At 37.8% G+C, this 15,203-nt stretch overlaps 2 protein-coding genes across 2 annotated transcripts; both read right to left on the bottom strand.

Annotated features, from left to right (window-relative positions):
• Positions 1-56: 56 nt before the first annotated feature.
• LOC133706444 (MYB-like transcription factor ODO1) lies at positions 57-2,004 on the bottom strand. The gene is made up of 2 exons (XM_062131976.1): positions 1,583-2,004; positions 57-992 (listed from the first exon to the last, which is right to left on the bottom strand). Exons 1-2 carry the CDS (start codon positions 1,843-1,845, stop codon positions 419-421), a joined length of 837 nt encoding a protein of 278 aa, XP_061987960.1. The 5' UTR covers positions 1,846-2,004; the 3' UTR covers positions 57-418.
• A 5,823-nt stretch (positions 2,005-7,827) lies between these two features.
• On the bottom strand, positions 7,828-12,899 carry LOC133744112 (FAM10 family protein At4g22670). Its single transcript, XM_062172245.1, has 11 exons — positions 12,690-12,899; positions 12,533-12,584; positions 12,291-12,446; positions 12,125-12,212; positions 11,963-12,043; positions 11,789-11,853; positions 11,333-11,473; positions 10,274-10,390; positions 9,878-10,189; positions 9,549-9,606; positions 7,828-8,135 (listed from the first exon to the last, which is right to left on the bottom strand). Exons 1-11 carry the CDS (start codon positions 12,797-12,799, stop codon positions 8,038-8,040), a joined length of 1,278 nt encoding a protein of 425 aa, XP_062028229.1. The 5' UTR covers positions 12,800-12,899; the 3' UTR covers positions 7,828-8,037.
• Positions 12,900-15,203: the final 2,304 nt, after the last annotated feature.

Here is a 15,203-nt window from a genome sequence, read left to right as displayed (position 1 = left end):
CAGTAGTACAATGTTCTGTGTCCTAACTTTTACGTAAGAGATGATAACAACATCGATTTTAATTATGGAGAACGAAATATAATTTTAAGAGACATCTTTTTCTTAGCAGTTTGGTATTACTTGCTGTTTCTTTGGGTTGGTGATCAGAAACCTCAACCTTCCAAGACTATTCTACATGCAAAGTAATTTACATAAAGTTCAACACCATGAAATGAACTTAACAAAAGTGAGGCAGCAGACATGGTACTTTGTAACATGTACACATTTGAAGCTTTGACACTTCCTCAATTTTTTCTTTTCTGGGTTACTACTAATCTTTCTTCACTATATGTAGTACTTCTGTTAGCTTCTGCACTCCCTAGTGATCGAGCGCGTAAAAATTGAATAGTGTAAACTAGGAGTGCAAATAACAGCTGCCTTAAATTTTCTCCATCCCTAATGTGTCGAGGGCATTTAATTCGGTTTCGATGAAGCAATCCATACCGAAATCATGAACGCCAAAGTCTTGGCAGTCCAAAAGCCATGAGCAATTCTCCTCCCAATTAGATTGCACTCCCATGTCATTTTCGATGTAATTTGCTCCATCTGGTAATTGATCACTGTTCCACAATGCATCGATTAGCGGAGTTTCATCCACCCAAAGACTGTTCATCAACGACTCGTCAACGTTGCAAATGCTATCAATTAAAGTCGATTGGTCGTCTCCAGAAGAATTTTCATTTGGTGATGAGCTTGATGATGAATTCTCAGCTGGTGATGAGTTTGAAGATGAATTTTCAGTTGTAGATTGAGGCAAGTTATTGTTAGCTTGATTAGTATGGGATGAAATAATAGTTTCCTTGTTGATCAAGTCATCTTGATCTTTGTGGAGGGGTTCATGCGTGACGGGATCAATTCCCATTCTAAGCAGCTTTTTCTTGATGTGGGTGTTCCAGTGATTCTTGATTTCATTATCAGTCCTCCCTGGCAATCTGGCTGCAATCTTGGACCACCTATACACAGATACCTAAAACAGTTAAACATGATCATGCTTAGACAAGCAATTTATAACTATATCTATAACTAAAATGTTCTTAAGCTACAAAACCTATTATTGCGCCATACAATCTGCTGAAACAACTAAGTTACCCAACGCTTTTATTTAGACCAAATCTGTGGAAGAAGCGATTTGTAAATATGATACACGTAACAAACCCTCGTTGGACTAAAATATAACCTTTCCCGAACCGAAGGAATACTTGTAGGTCATTTCTCACGTCAACCTTAATCAACTAAGTTGTCTTGTTGAATGCACTATCATTTCAAAATAGAGACTTTTTCATACCATCTTTTTCTAGTTCATGATTGAACACAAGAAAAGTAGAAACCACAATTGTACGTAACTTGCAAATTATAAATGAGCTATTTTAACACTTCAAACTATATGATGGAAGGTGAAAAGAGCTTGTTCACCACCAAACAATTCCAAATAACAAGAATCATTAAGATTTATATGGATGCTCTCCCAACACTATTGTTGTATTGCTGGATATATATGAATGCAGAGAAAAACGAAATGAATTAACATATAGAGGGTGGTGACCTATTTCCGAGACGAGCATGGAGATCAATGACCAACTGTTCTTCAGATTCTGTAAGGAGGCCTCTCTTCAAGTCGGGACGGAGATAGTTGGTCCAACGGAGTCTGCAACTCTTGCCACAGCGGCGAAGCCCAGCGAGCTTGGGGACAGCTCTCCAGCAACACTGGCCATTTGTGAGAATGAAGTTGATGAGCTTCTTATCCTCCTCGGCTGTCCATGGCCCTTTCTTAACCCCAAGTTTGTCACAGCAAGGTTGCCTTCCCATTATTCCACAGTATCTTGCTAATAACTAATAAAACACCACCAAATAAACTAATTATGCTCTCGATGATCAGCTAGCTAGTGGCTCACCAACACTACTTGTCCTAGAGACCCAAAAGCTCCATACCCACCTTTATATAAAGTCCTCACCTTTCCCAGCTCCATGTCATGTCCAAATCCATTATAATATAAAATGAGAGAGAGAGAGAGAGAGAGGTCCACCATTGGTTTGTGAAAAGGATGTGGGAACTACATTGTGTTCTGGTGTGTCTGGCTTCAAGAAAATGGGTGATAGTGAAAGATAGGTGACCTAAAGGAACAGCTAGCTAAGCTACATATATACATATGTGAAAGTTGTAAATTCATGAGAGTTAATAAGAAATTTAATTTGTTCCCATATTCCTACACAATTTGATTGCACTCTTACTCAACCATTCCATCACCCATTTCGTCATCACCACGTACGTTTACGTGTCCTTATCGTGGTGGAGTAAATCATCTGGTCTGTATTTGCTTTTAAGCTTAAATTTGTATATGCTTCACATTAACAACATAGTTTAAGTGTTTAATTTCTGATTTTGGTGGATTAAGGGAAACTAGGGCACTTAGATGTGTTTGATTATGAGGAGGAAAGCATGCTTAGCCACCTAATATGTATGAACTGTCATCCAATCGTCTTCTATCTTAAAGCTCGTTTCTTTCTGTATAGTGGCTTTAGTTTCAGAACCAATAATTAAGCACTTTTGTGTGTGCAGTACTCCATTCAACTGACCGATTAGAGCGAACCAGCACTTGGCAAATCGATCTCTAGCACTTCCCTAATGTTGGGGTTGGATTTCATTGAGTGGAGTCCTGTATGCATGTGATTCTCTGACCTTTAGTCTAGTACGTAGCCACAGTTTTTTCTTTCTCTTGAAAACCCAATAAGATTTTATGAATGCAAATAGCATTTTCTATACGTTTAGAGATAGTAGCGAAATGTGGAGCGTGATAAAAAGCTTGCGAAAATGATTACAAACGTATCTCGATCTTCTTTTAGCTTATAAAATACTTCAAAGATGGATCGTGACATTTCATTAAATACATAGTATTTTTTTATTTTTAAATTAAAAACTTAACTACTATTTATCAAAAACTTATATATCGGCCACCTAGAAACATTCCATACATGATAAGCTTACCCATTGTTACTTTGTTACACAACTGACTGTTACTAAATACATTGATCGATGTAAATAGCTATATTTCAATATAAGTTCATCTATGTGAGTAATGAGCAATATAATAGATAAATATGAAATCCTTTGTACCAACATATTTTATGTAGCTAGCCAAAAGAAGATATAATCGATAAATATCGTATAAACACATCATATTTATTATGTCTCATGCATCATTGCCATTTCTAAACAAGTTCAAAAATTCATTCTTCTTTTTTTCAAGCTATCTATAAATTAAGTCAATCATATCAATAATTCTCGAACAATTCTTAGGTTCACCCCTAGGGTGAACAAGCATATTCACCCTCATTATCGATTAACTCACTTTTACTTAATAAATTTATAATCCAACGGTGCATATCTTAAATTAGCATTTAAATATCATCTCTGTAAAAAATCAATCGAATCGGAAATCGTTTAATTATCTAATTGAATCAAATAAATGGACGGTTCTAACAACACTTACTACTATTATGATGAACCGTCCATGTATTTCATATAAATGAATAATTAAAAGGTCTTCAATTTGATTGATTTTTTACCGAACTAATCTTTGTATTACATTATACAACTTGAATGGTTTGATTAGAAAATTAAAAAGTTATTATGCGTTAATCATAAGAGAGGGTGAATATACTAATTCACCCCAAGGGGTGAACCTGAGAATTGTTCATAATTCTCCCAGTTATTTATTAGTTGTCTAGATTAAATGCATGCACTCGAACCATCACAATGCCAATTCTTAACCTCTAGCTAATTTCTTTGCTAAGCTCGGGCATGTAGACATGTGTCAACACATTTATAAGCCAGGCCATTCTCGTACACAACCGTGCATATCTTAGCAAAATAGATCACAAGAAATGGTTAAGTATTTTTGACACGGACCACGTTGTGTATATATGTTATACTAACACGTATATACACGCACGCACATAACCATCCATTAGGTGTTATCTGTGTGCCACGCGTGGCATGCTTCATTTTATTAATTTACATTGCTCCATTCCCAAGTCTATGTCTATGTTAATTCATTGGTTAAACATATAACTTGCATTATGATTTTATGACCTTGGAAGAATATATACTACTACCCGACATTTGGTACCAACTTCATTGATTCATAAGCTTTGAACTTGCATTATGTGGTACTGATTTACATACGTGTGGTATACCAAGGAGAGGTCTGTTGACCTTTGATTCATAAGCCTTTTGACCTCATGATGTAAGGGTTTTCTCCAAAATGGTCAATCTTAGTTTATGTTTTAGTATGTAACATATAGCTAGCTAGGTTGAGGGTAGTTAATTATCCAATTTGTTGGTCTTGACTTGTAGCTCTTGGCTTAGGTGCGTTTAGTTCAAAGTGGACCCTTCCTCCCTCTCATCACTTAGCTACTCACTCCATCCATCTATGTGTTCACAAAAATAAGAACTACTTATGTGTTTGATCTGTATTGCATTTATTTGTTGAACGCATTGACAATCACATATGATACAAAGATAGGATACTCGCAAAGCTATAGATCACGAACCTCGATCACTTCTATACGTACATAGATCATAAATGGCATGTCGTTACTATCAAATCTAATAACATGACATGAAAGCAATCATCTTTATTCTACATTTTTTCTATCCATTGAACCGCTCAAGTAGGTTATTGCTCCATTGATGTTTTCCTCAAGCGCAATGTGGATCCGAAGAAATCATATAGTCGGTACGAACATGTTACAAAAGAATCTATCTTTGGATTGAACCTTAAGGAGTTCAGGTCAACATGCTAAATCCCTAAACCAAATATTTTAAATATTTCTCTGCCTTATCCAGTTTGGGACTGCCGGCCAAGTTTTAGAAACAGACAATTAAACAAGCAGTGTCGATCTGTATAACTTGCAAGGCACTTTAGGTGATGTTTATAATATTGCAAAATATCTGCATATTTTCTTTCATGCAAATAAATACTTATTAATGGAAGCCAGAGTATGGCTTCTGCTTAGGGAAAGGAACTCATGCAGCTAGCTCACCTATAAAAACTTTACACGACGTGTTCTTAAGCTATCCAAACAAATGTACGTGTAAAATGCAAGTGTTTATTTAAGGTATAGACAGGTGAAGTAGAATTGATTGTATATGAATTTATAGAATTAGGTATAATTTAGACAGGTAGGTACTAGTGTAAGTAGGGAGCGAAATGGGGTGGGATTGCTTTTAAGTGGGAATGTGGCTCTGGCCGGTATACACACACACACACACACCATTTCTGGTACTGCAGCAGTTGAGAGTTCACCATCGCTTCGATCAACGACTGTAATCCACACATGTTCTCATATCATACAGTTCCTTCCATATTGGATATCTCTTAATACGCACTTACTATTCTAGCTGTTTCGTTTTATTCGAGTAGACGATGTGAATCAAACTACGTGAGATTTCGGAATCAAATTTGGAATGAGAAATTGAAATGAAAGCAATAGTGCAGCTAGCAGTAACGTACAGCAAAGTTGAAATGTCATTAACTGATCTGAGGGATCTAAGCTAGCTATCTTAGTTATGTATAAGATCCGTGTGCCTCTGCGGACCATATATATATTCAGCAGTTCATGTCTGATAAAAGTGCGTGTGTGTGAATCAGTGAAATGTTCATGACTTTTTATATGGCAGATACGTTCATTTATGTGATATATATACTAGCTACTGCTAACATGGCAAGGACAAATAATATACCATGTAGGGTTCAATATATAGCTATGACGTTTTAATTCATCCAGCAAAATACCCTTACTTCGTAGCTCAATTTTTTTTTTTTCTGAAATATGGTTTGGAATCCTATGAGTTGAGAGACTCAAGTCTCACGCCATATTATTAGTGTTAGGAACATCATATTATTGAGTATGGCATATAGCTAAAATCCAGAATAAGTATAACGGTCTAAAATTTTTAGAATTAAAGGTTTCTTGAAATTATATTATTTTTTAAATTATATATAAATATATAAAGGAATTGCAACAATCACTTTGAACCTTAATTTGAAAATCATATGTATTTTGACCTGAACATTTTCGAGATGATACCAATTGTTATTAGTGTTGAGAAAAGCATACATTGAGCATGATATATATGGCCAAAACCAGGAAAAGAAGTACTACGGTCCATAACTTTTAAAATCAAAGGTTTCATAAGAGAATTGCATCAATCACTTCGAAACTTAATTTGAAAATCATATGTATTTCAACTTGACGTTTTCTAGATGATACCAATTGTCACTCCAAAGACTCCAGTCATTTTGTTATTTTTTCAAAAAGATCAAAAAAATATATATATCCTAAATAGAGATATTGACCCTAATAACTAACGAAGTGTTTTTCCTTATGCGGATCTTATTTCAATAGGATGTTGATGAGTCGATCAGCATCCACCTCTTGCTTTTACTACTAAATTGGGAAGTACTCCACATATTCCTTGATGTAAAAGAAATATTGGAATTGTTTCTCTCTTTGGTCTATAATCTGACAAGCCAACATTTTTTTCGTGTTTTAGAGTTATAACGATAAATTGAATCGAAATTTACCGGTTTATTCCCCACATGTTCATCAAATTTCATTCACCAAATGAATCTGTTTTCATTATTGTCTTTAAACGAGAGGTGAACTACAAATTATTTGGGGGTCAAAGGTCGTGTGGTGAATCAAGCATTCTTCTACATATAATGTCGCAGCGACCATCCCCCAATTCCACTAATACTTCCACGAGCATCCAAAAGCATAATTATGGCTTGAACATATCCTAAAGCGACCTCTGAGCTACTGAATTGAAAGCCATATATCCTAACCACTCAAACTAACATTTTCTACGAAGTTTGAATTGTTTACCACCATGGGTTTTGCAACTTATTGGAAAGCACCTAATTACAGATATAGCAAGTAATGCATTCGTCATTAGGTTGTAAATATGAATTTTAAGTAACAATTTTGGACCACTACCAGGAATTCCGCAATATGATTACTCTGAAGAACCCTAAACAAGAGCTAAGCTTGTCGAGGACAGACCACCACGGCCGGGATCCAAAACGCATCTTAGGTTTCACTCTGAGATGTGCATTTGCGTATCTTGACGCAGTACACAAGCTTTGAGAGGAACAACTCATCTGACTGAAACAGAATCGAATGCATCTGAGGGTAATAAGACTTTGGAAGTTGAAAACTGCAAGCAACCAACTTCCATGGTGGTCTGAAACTCTAAATAACAAGACATTCCCGAATGAGGACATTGGTTGGTAGAAATGCTGGTCTTGCTTCCCCCAAGTATTCTTGAGAATGTACATACAACCATTCATGTGAGCTACATAGCTCACCAACGAGCTGTTCATTCATGGAGAAGACCAAGTTTTCTCCGTCCTGGTCATTCTTTCTAAGCAAAGATGAAAGGTCGTTGGTGTTTGGTGGCAAATTTTATACAAGCACTGGTCAAACAACCCATAACTTCTTGGGTTTTAGCAAACAGGTTTCTCATTCAAGGCAGTGCTTGACGGACACCTCAAGCAACATAGTGAGTGAGCCGCACAGACATTTTGCTTGCTTGTCAAGGCAAGAAATATTCAGGTACCGTAACAGACCTCTCTTTTGACCATATCAAGAATCCAGGACAAAATATCACTCGGCATCAGGTTGAACCCAGAATTTCAGAACCGATCAGTCATAGCATGCATAATAATCCTCTCAAATGTATGAGATGAAGATTTCCGTAAAAAAACTCTAACAAAAGAAAGAAAATCTAAAAACCTTTAACCCTCCAGTAAATTGATAAAATTTCACAAGGATAGTCAGACATGGTCCACCAACTATGACAGTTGCAGTAAAATTAAGGAGTAAATGAGTTGCACAATTTCATCAAGCTACTGCACATGAAACTATCTTGTATAGCACTATGTCAAAACACCACCTCATTCATCTCCCAAAAACATCACAACAACTCGGAAACTTTCACTTCGGTCCACCAAATTTGCCCATCATCTTGGCAATTATAGGCGCCACCTTAGGATTTGCTTGATGCTTTGCTAGATTAGCAGGGTTCTTCATCACTGCAAAACATATCAGCCAATCAACCAATTACACTCGGGTGCATATAGCGAAATCAGTAGCAGGCTAAACAGGAAAAATTAAGGTAAATTGAATTGGGTGAAAGAACACAAGCATCAAACCACTTGACAAATAACTATGTACTAGTATACGCCAATGTTACAAGAAGGGCGCATCAAATGGATAAGAGAAGACATTAATCAGTGCATCAAGAACTAACAATGTAAATAAATGCCAGATAGAGACGTCCCTATATCTGGCATTCACTTTGTGCGAACATCAAGAGCTAGTTTCACCTGTAGCAGTCTTTCTAATTATGTGGTTTACAAATCTGACTCTGCATTCCAGCATGCAACCTTCATAATCAAATGCCTATACAGAAAATCCGGATGTTCTATTTCTGTCTCATTTCATATAAGTTGGCAAGATATTTAGGGGACTAACTAATGAAACAACAAGGTTGCCACACCACAACAGATGAAACTGTTAGAAAATCCATCCCCACCTATGAGAAAGACATGAATGAATGCTCAAGGATCCAACAGAGGATAGCTGATATCAACTTAGCTGAGAAGACTCACTCTGAAGAACTACATATCTCTCGGACCCTTAAAGTATCCATATTTGGACCTTTAACACTAGTGTCTTTTTTTATTCTTAAGCTAGACATAACTGATATGCCAATACACCACAACACTTAAGCAATTTTGACAACAAATTCAAGAACAAAAGACAGTTGGTAATTGTAAACCAACTCAATTCCAATTGGTTTCCTACTTTTACCCAATCTTCCTTCTCTCAAGCAGCCCACTCTTCCTTTCATTACATTTCCACCATTCAGTCCTCATTATTATGAGAATTTTATGTATATTATAAAATTAACATGTAGCTAAAACAGTCTGAGATGCTAGTCAAAATTGTTATAGAAAGTAAGAGTAACCTTAGCATTTACATTGCTCCTAAAATTTTGAAAAGCGCCTTTTAAACTCCACCTCTTTCAGCTACTCACCATAAGCTCAAAGGTGGAGTTTAGCTCAATATGGATGATGTCACTAATGCAGTTCCCTTATTTATAAATATCATCTAGGAAGATTGGCAGCTTTGCTCTCCGTGTCATAAGACACGGGTCGCAATAGGCCTATACTGGTCCTCAACAGCTGTGGTGGTGTTCCACATCACCAACATAGAAGTCTATCAGTATTAGACTCGACCCATGACACCATGACCAGGAGAGTAAACTCAAATGATAGGATGAGCTTATATGCTATCAGCATGATACAAACCACAAATCTAAGTTCCAAAACTGAATTATAAGATCTATTTTTTAAGTGCAACATATATCTCATATCAATCTGAGAGGTAAAAGAGGGAGACAAGGCCAATTTGAGAAATATAAGTATGAGAACAGAAGGTACCATCTTGAAGAGCAGCCATAACTTCTGGATCACTAAATGCAGCCATCAGTTCTGGGTCCTACACAAGTTTCCAACAGAGACAGTTTGGTGTGTAAATTGCATTTCTGACTTAAGAGCACAATGCTCCAATAAATATAAAAGAAAGAATATGCAGTCTGTAGACAATGCACACTTATACTACTATTCTATACTTTAGCTTACTATTATTCTGTACATATATAAAGTAAGAACAACTATTATTTTCATTTGATTTTCACAGCTTGATGTGTAACCGCAGTCAAAAAAGCGTAATCACTAAAATAATTAAATTTTATCAAGACCAGACATACATTTAATATTTTGCTGAAGTCAACATTTCCGGGAACCCCTCCTCCAGAGCCTCCAGGCGCACCTCCTGCGCCTGGAAAGCCTCCAGGCATTCCTCCTGCGCCTGGAAAGCCACCTGGCATTCCTCCTGCGCCTGGAAAGCCACCTGGCATTCCTCCTGCTCCTGGAAAGCCACCTGGCATCCCACCTGCCCCAGGAAAGCCACCTGGCATCCCTCCTGCCCCTGGAAAACCTCCAGGCATTCCACCAGGAAAGCCTCCAGGTCTTCTACTAGAAGACGACTGCTCTTGCTTCTTAGCCTTCTCATACGCAGCCTTGGAGAAAACACACCAAAATATCAGAATCAGACGGAAACTTGATGCCACAAAAGTTTCTTCTACTTTATATATATAACTAACCTGCGCCTCAGCTTTGCGACGTTGTCTCTCACGCTCAATCTTTCTGTCCTCTCTTTCCTTACGAAGCCTATCATACTTACGACGGTGTTCCTGGATCTTGTGTACATTAGGTTCAACCTGCACAGTCCATGAGTTCCAATTAGACAGCAAACCAAATCCTAAAATAGTAAACAAGTATAGCCCAAGAATTGCAATAAGCCAACAAATGAGAATATCATAGTCCTCTAACATGTGATAGTTTTCTTTTTCCTTCTTGTCTATGAGCAAGTGCCAACACCTTCAGAAAATAGAGTATCTGACTTTCAAGAATTGACCCACAATAATTAATTTTCTAGAATGTGTTGCATTTTAAAATACCGCATAGTTTGATCAGTGATACAGTGCTCTTCATCAATCCCAAAACCTAGTTGGCCGCCCAATAAGCAAACCAATTCTCGGTTTCATTAAGGCCTTGTTTGGTTCACGGGATTGAAGCCTCCGGAAAGTAAACTCAATCATTTTTTGTGTTTGGGATAAAAAGAAAAGGAAACACTTTCTTGGAGGAAGGGAAAATATGGGGGAAGTGGTTCCTTCCATAGCCCCAAGGGAATCATTTCCCCCTTCTTTCCTTGCATTTATTACTCATTTTTCATTATTTTATTGCATTAATTATAAACTTTTTAACAACTATCCTGATAACTTTCCTTATGTTATCAAACACTGGAAAGGAAAGGTTGTGGAAAATTTAATTTCCCATCCATGGGTAAGACAAAGGAATTACTTTCTTTTCCGTGAACGAAACGAGGCCTAAGTGATAGCAAAAAAAAACTTACTGTCTATGAAGCACATAAGAAACATTTCAAAGATATTAAATGCTCCTCCACTGAAACCAGTATAGTTGGCAACTAATTTGGTATTTACAGTAAGAATGTACAATACATGTGCGATGAGAAAAACCGGATAAGTAGGGAAAGTATGAGAAGCAACAAATTCATTCATGCACGAGACAAGATTAATAAATATGAAAATAGGACAAGCAAAAAGCTGCTATAAACTAGTGGCAGAAAATGAGAGAGAAACCTTCTTAAGTACGGCACTTATTTCCTCATCAAAATCTAGCTTTGATGCCAAGTGGAGATCCTTCGCAGCCTCTTCCCAATTACCAAGCATTGAATGAGCTATGCCACGAGACTTGTAGCCTTTCGCAGAGTCGGGATTAATCTGACAGTGAGTACATAATAATAAATTACACCTTTCAAGTAGCTAAAACTCAAAATACATGCTTGTAGAATTATAAACAAAGTCGCAAAAGCAAAGCTGTCATATGAATAAAGAAAAGAGATCTTATTTTTATCTTGTTGTGACATACAAAGCAGTACACGCAGATGCTGATGAACATGTTATTTGAACTTAAAAACTTTGTCAAGTGGGCAAGCAAAATATACAGAGAGCGCCCGCGCACATATAACGAAATGTCAATTATAGATAGGAAACAAATTTTATTGGACAAAAGCAGAAAAGGTATAAAAAAAAAACCTCCAAAGCAGCGTTGGCATCACGAATGGCAGCATTAGGTTTTTTCATTTTGATGTACACACTGGCTGTTAAAGCAAAACATAAAACAAAATCTCAGCCAAATGCTAAGAAATCAGCTAATTAATTCAATCAAAGAGAAATAACAATGAAAGTAAGAGAGCCAAGAACTCAAACCTCTGGTGCCGTACATAATTGCCGAAGTAGGATTGAGCAAAATTGCCTCAGTGAGATGCTCAATGGCTTCCTCCAAGTTACCTGTATCACATAAAATCCATCAAAACCCTTACCAATGCCCACAATTCACATACAAAATATACTGCTTGCAACTCATTATACCTTCTGAAATGGCCTCCATAGCTTTGCCCTTGGCCGCCTGCGAGGCATCACGGTTGTCTTCAGTGACCTCAACAGATGCTTCTCCCATCTGCAAAGCAAGTAAATCCATCACTACACATAATACTTATAACTAAACAGACTATACCGAAGTCAATCGAAAACTAACCTTCTGAGGAGGTTCATTGTCAGGCTCCACAATGTCGCCTTCGAGCTCGAGATCAGATTCGACTATCTCTTCTTCCTCTTCTTCCTGAACATGAACCTGCTCCGGCTCAGCCTCCTCCGACATGTCGTCGTCGCTCTCCTCCACTACATAGCTCCTCTACGCTCGCAAAACCCCTCAGTCAAACACATGTACATCATATCGCAACAGAAATCACAGAGCGAAATAGAAAGAAAGACTGTTACCGGTTTCGAATCCTCATTCTTGCCAGCAGATGAAGGCACAGTAGCACCGAGACTAAAACGAATCGTTTAATTCATCAATACCAGACCGAAATGAAGTAAATTTCATTACAGAATTCAAAAAAAAAAAAAAAAAAAAAAAGAGCAGAAATGGATTTACCTCTCGAGGTAATCGCGGAAGAAGGAGAGCGAAGGATCGGCGAGAATGGAGGGATCGGACTTGCACTGCTCGACGAAATGCTTCAATTGCTTCAGCTTCGCTTCCTCCATTGTTGAAGTATCAGAGTGAGAAGGAATAGGGTTTTAGAGAGGCTGAGGAGAGAAGGAGGGAGTGGTTTGGTTTTTTTTTTTTTTTTTTTTGGCAAGCAATGGGATTTAGAGGGGACTTTGTAGTGACTCGGGGGTGACTAGGCTGTTCTAGTAGCTTCTATTTGGATAGGACCGAGTCCTATTACCCGTTTTAAGGACGCCGGTCCATCTCATCGCCAGTGAAACCATGGGCGGGTTATCCTTAAGTTTTGAATCGTATTGGGCTTTGTTTATGGGCCTCATCTGACCTTCATAAGCTTTCTCCATTTTCAGATTTTTATCGAAACAAAATATTTATAGAGGAGACAAGATGGAAGTTCCGATGGAAATTTTCTTGTATGTATGAATTGATGAGATTGGAGAGTTGATATAATGATCGGGAATTCAGAAGGGTTCATTTGCTTGTTTGGAGAATTTCATCGATATTTGAAATCATAGACTCAAACAGTTTCTTAATGTTAAAGGAAACTCAGGAATACGTCAAGTGATGACGTTTTCTGCGGGTATTTAAATGCGTGGATGCCTATTGATAACCCGTTACGTGTATTAAGGGGAAGATTTGTTAATATCGAGTAATTTCATTCACGTGCTAGTACCCTAGCAGTGTCTAAACATAAGAAAATTCCCTAAAATGAAACTTCACATATAGGCACACACAAGAATTACACTAAAATAGCGTTATCAATATACACATTATAATGAGGAGATACTATCCAAAACCATCCAACCGCCATTGTGTGGCAATTGCCTCCCAGTAATTTTGTTAAAATAAATTTTGATGGATTTGTAAACAGAAACTCTTCTGCTAGGGGTTTTATCATTCGAGACCTCAATGGTAACCCTCTTGTTGCAGCTAGTAAAAGATTGGGGAATACAATTGTACCAGTGGCAGAAGCAATAGCTCTTCGTGATGGCCTTATCAGTGCTCAGCAAAAACGCTATCTCAATGTCCAAGTATAAGGAGACTCTAAGCTAGTCATGGACTCTAAGCAAACTTTGTAGAAGATGCTATTGCAAATCTAGGTCACAACTCTTGTAATGCTATTCCTGGACCAATACGGTCCTTAGTGCAACTTCTAGAGCTCTGCTATTCGATGTTGTAAACTCTGGTTGTCCAAGAGGCTTCCATCTATAATTAATAGTCTTTTCGTATTAAAAAAAAATATACATTATAACATATCAGCAACTCGATATGTATTTTTCCTATGTTAAAAGACAAATTTCAGTTTACCACCCTGTAATTTGCACTCAACATCATATTAGTCTCTCCCATTTCAATTTCATCAGCAACACCCATGTGCTCTCAATTTGAATCAACCTTGTCCAAAATTTGCCGAGACGTCCAAATTACACGTTAAGTGATGACCTGGCAGCTACCAACTGATTGAGTGGGCCCACATGAAGAACAAAATTCCTATTATGACCCTAATGAGTTCCAATCAGACGCCTCCCCCTAGAAAACTTCGATTAACCTAATTTTGTTCTAAACCCAATCTCACTTAAACTCTCTCTGAAATCCGAATAAAGCAATAATCTATCCGAGGAGATGAGGATGGCAATGACGATAGCTGTTTGGCTCCAGTTTTGCTGCAGCTGGTCAACAGTCTCTTTTCTGCGCGGGCGTGCCAGCACCGTTCGGGTGCGGTCGTCGGGGGTGTCCATTGACCTGACTTCTTTCAAGCAATTGTGGACGAGGAGAGCACCAACCTCGTCGTGGGATTCTTTGTGCCTCGTGGCGAGGACTTTGCTGAAGTTTCTTCTTGTTAACACAATCGATACTCAATATTGCAGATCGAGCAGAGCGACATCACCGGGAAATGTTGAGATCTTGCTAAAGCGTGACTTTAGCTTGGCTGGGTTGCTAGGGCGTTACCCTTGCTTGGCTGGTTCTGTAACCGTTGTGGTCGCGGCACTACCGTCGGCTCCCGAGGAGACTAGGACCGAAGCACGTTGACAGAGGGTTTGGTGGCACTGAAAGTCGGCTTCTGAGAAGACTAGGACTAGGAGTGTGATCACCGCTAAGAGAAAGAGAAGGAGAGGGAGAGGAGTTGCTCTTAGAGAGGTTTGCTCTAGAGAGAACTTAGATCATCTTAGAGATGTTGTTGTTGAATGTGAATGTGTTGTGAATGTGTTGTTTTAGAATGAGAGGAGAAGGTGTTTATATAGGGAAGAAAAAGAAGAGTGAAATGATGAGTGGAAGAAAAATAATGAAAGTAGATCTAAGTTCACTTGTAAAATATGGAAAAGATAGAGAAAAGATGAAATGAAAGCAAAGCATGAAGGTGCAGCAACATGGAAGTGGTGATGATCTATTAAAGAGATTGTAGAAGAAAAATATATCCAAGGAAAAAGAGAAAAGCATCTA

This window comes from Rosa rugosa, chromosome 4 (assembly GCF_958449725.1).
Source record: "Rosa rugosa chromosome 4, drRosRugo1.1, whole genome shotgun sequence".
Lineage (NCBI taxonomy): Eukaryota > Viridiplantae > Streptophyta > Magnoliopsida > Rosales > Rosaceae > Rosa > Rosa rugosa.
The sequence above is the reverse complement of the archived record's forward strand: the minus strand, read 5'-3'. Positions and strand labels throughout refer to the sequence as shown.

Excerpts from the sequence above, each read along its gene's own strand:
- LOC133706444 (XM_062131976.1), bottom strand. The coding sequence starts at position 1,845 with ATGGGAAGGCAACCTTGCTGTGACAAACTTGGGGTTAAGAAAGGGCCA. Across the intron at positions 993-1,582 it reads CATGCTCGTCTCGGAAATAG|GTGGTCCAAGATTGCAGCCA; the intron begins GTCACCACCCTC and ends ATCTGTGTATAG.
- LOC133744112 (XM_062172245.1), bottom strand. The coding sequence starts at position 12,799 with ATGGAGGAAGCGAAGCTGAAGCAATTGAAGCATTTCGTCGAGCAGTGC. Across the intron at positions 12,213-12,290 it reads ACAATGAACCTCCTCAGAAG|ATGGGAGAAGCATCTGTTGA; the intron begins GTTAGTTTTCGA and ends CTTGCTTTGCAG. Across the intron at positions 11,474-11,788 it reads ATGCCAACGCTGCTTTGGAG|ATTAATCCCGACTCTGCGAA; the intron begins GTTTTTTTTTTA and ends ACTCACTGTCAG.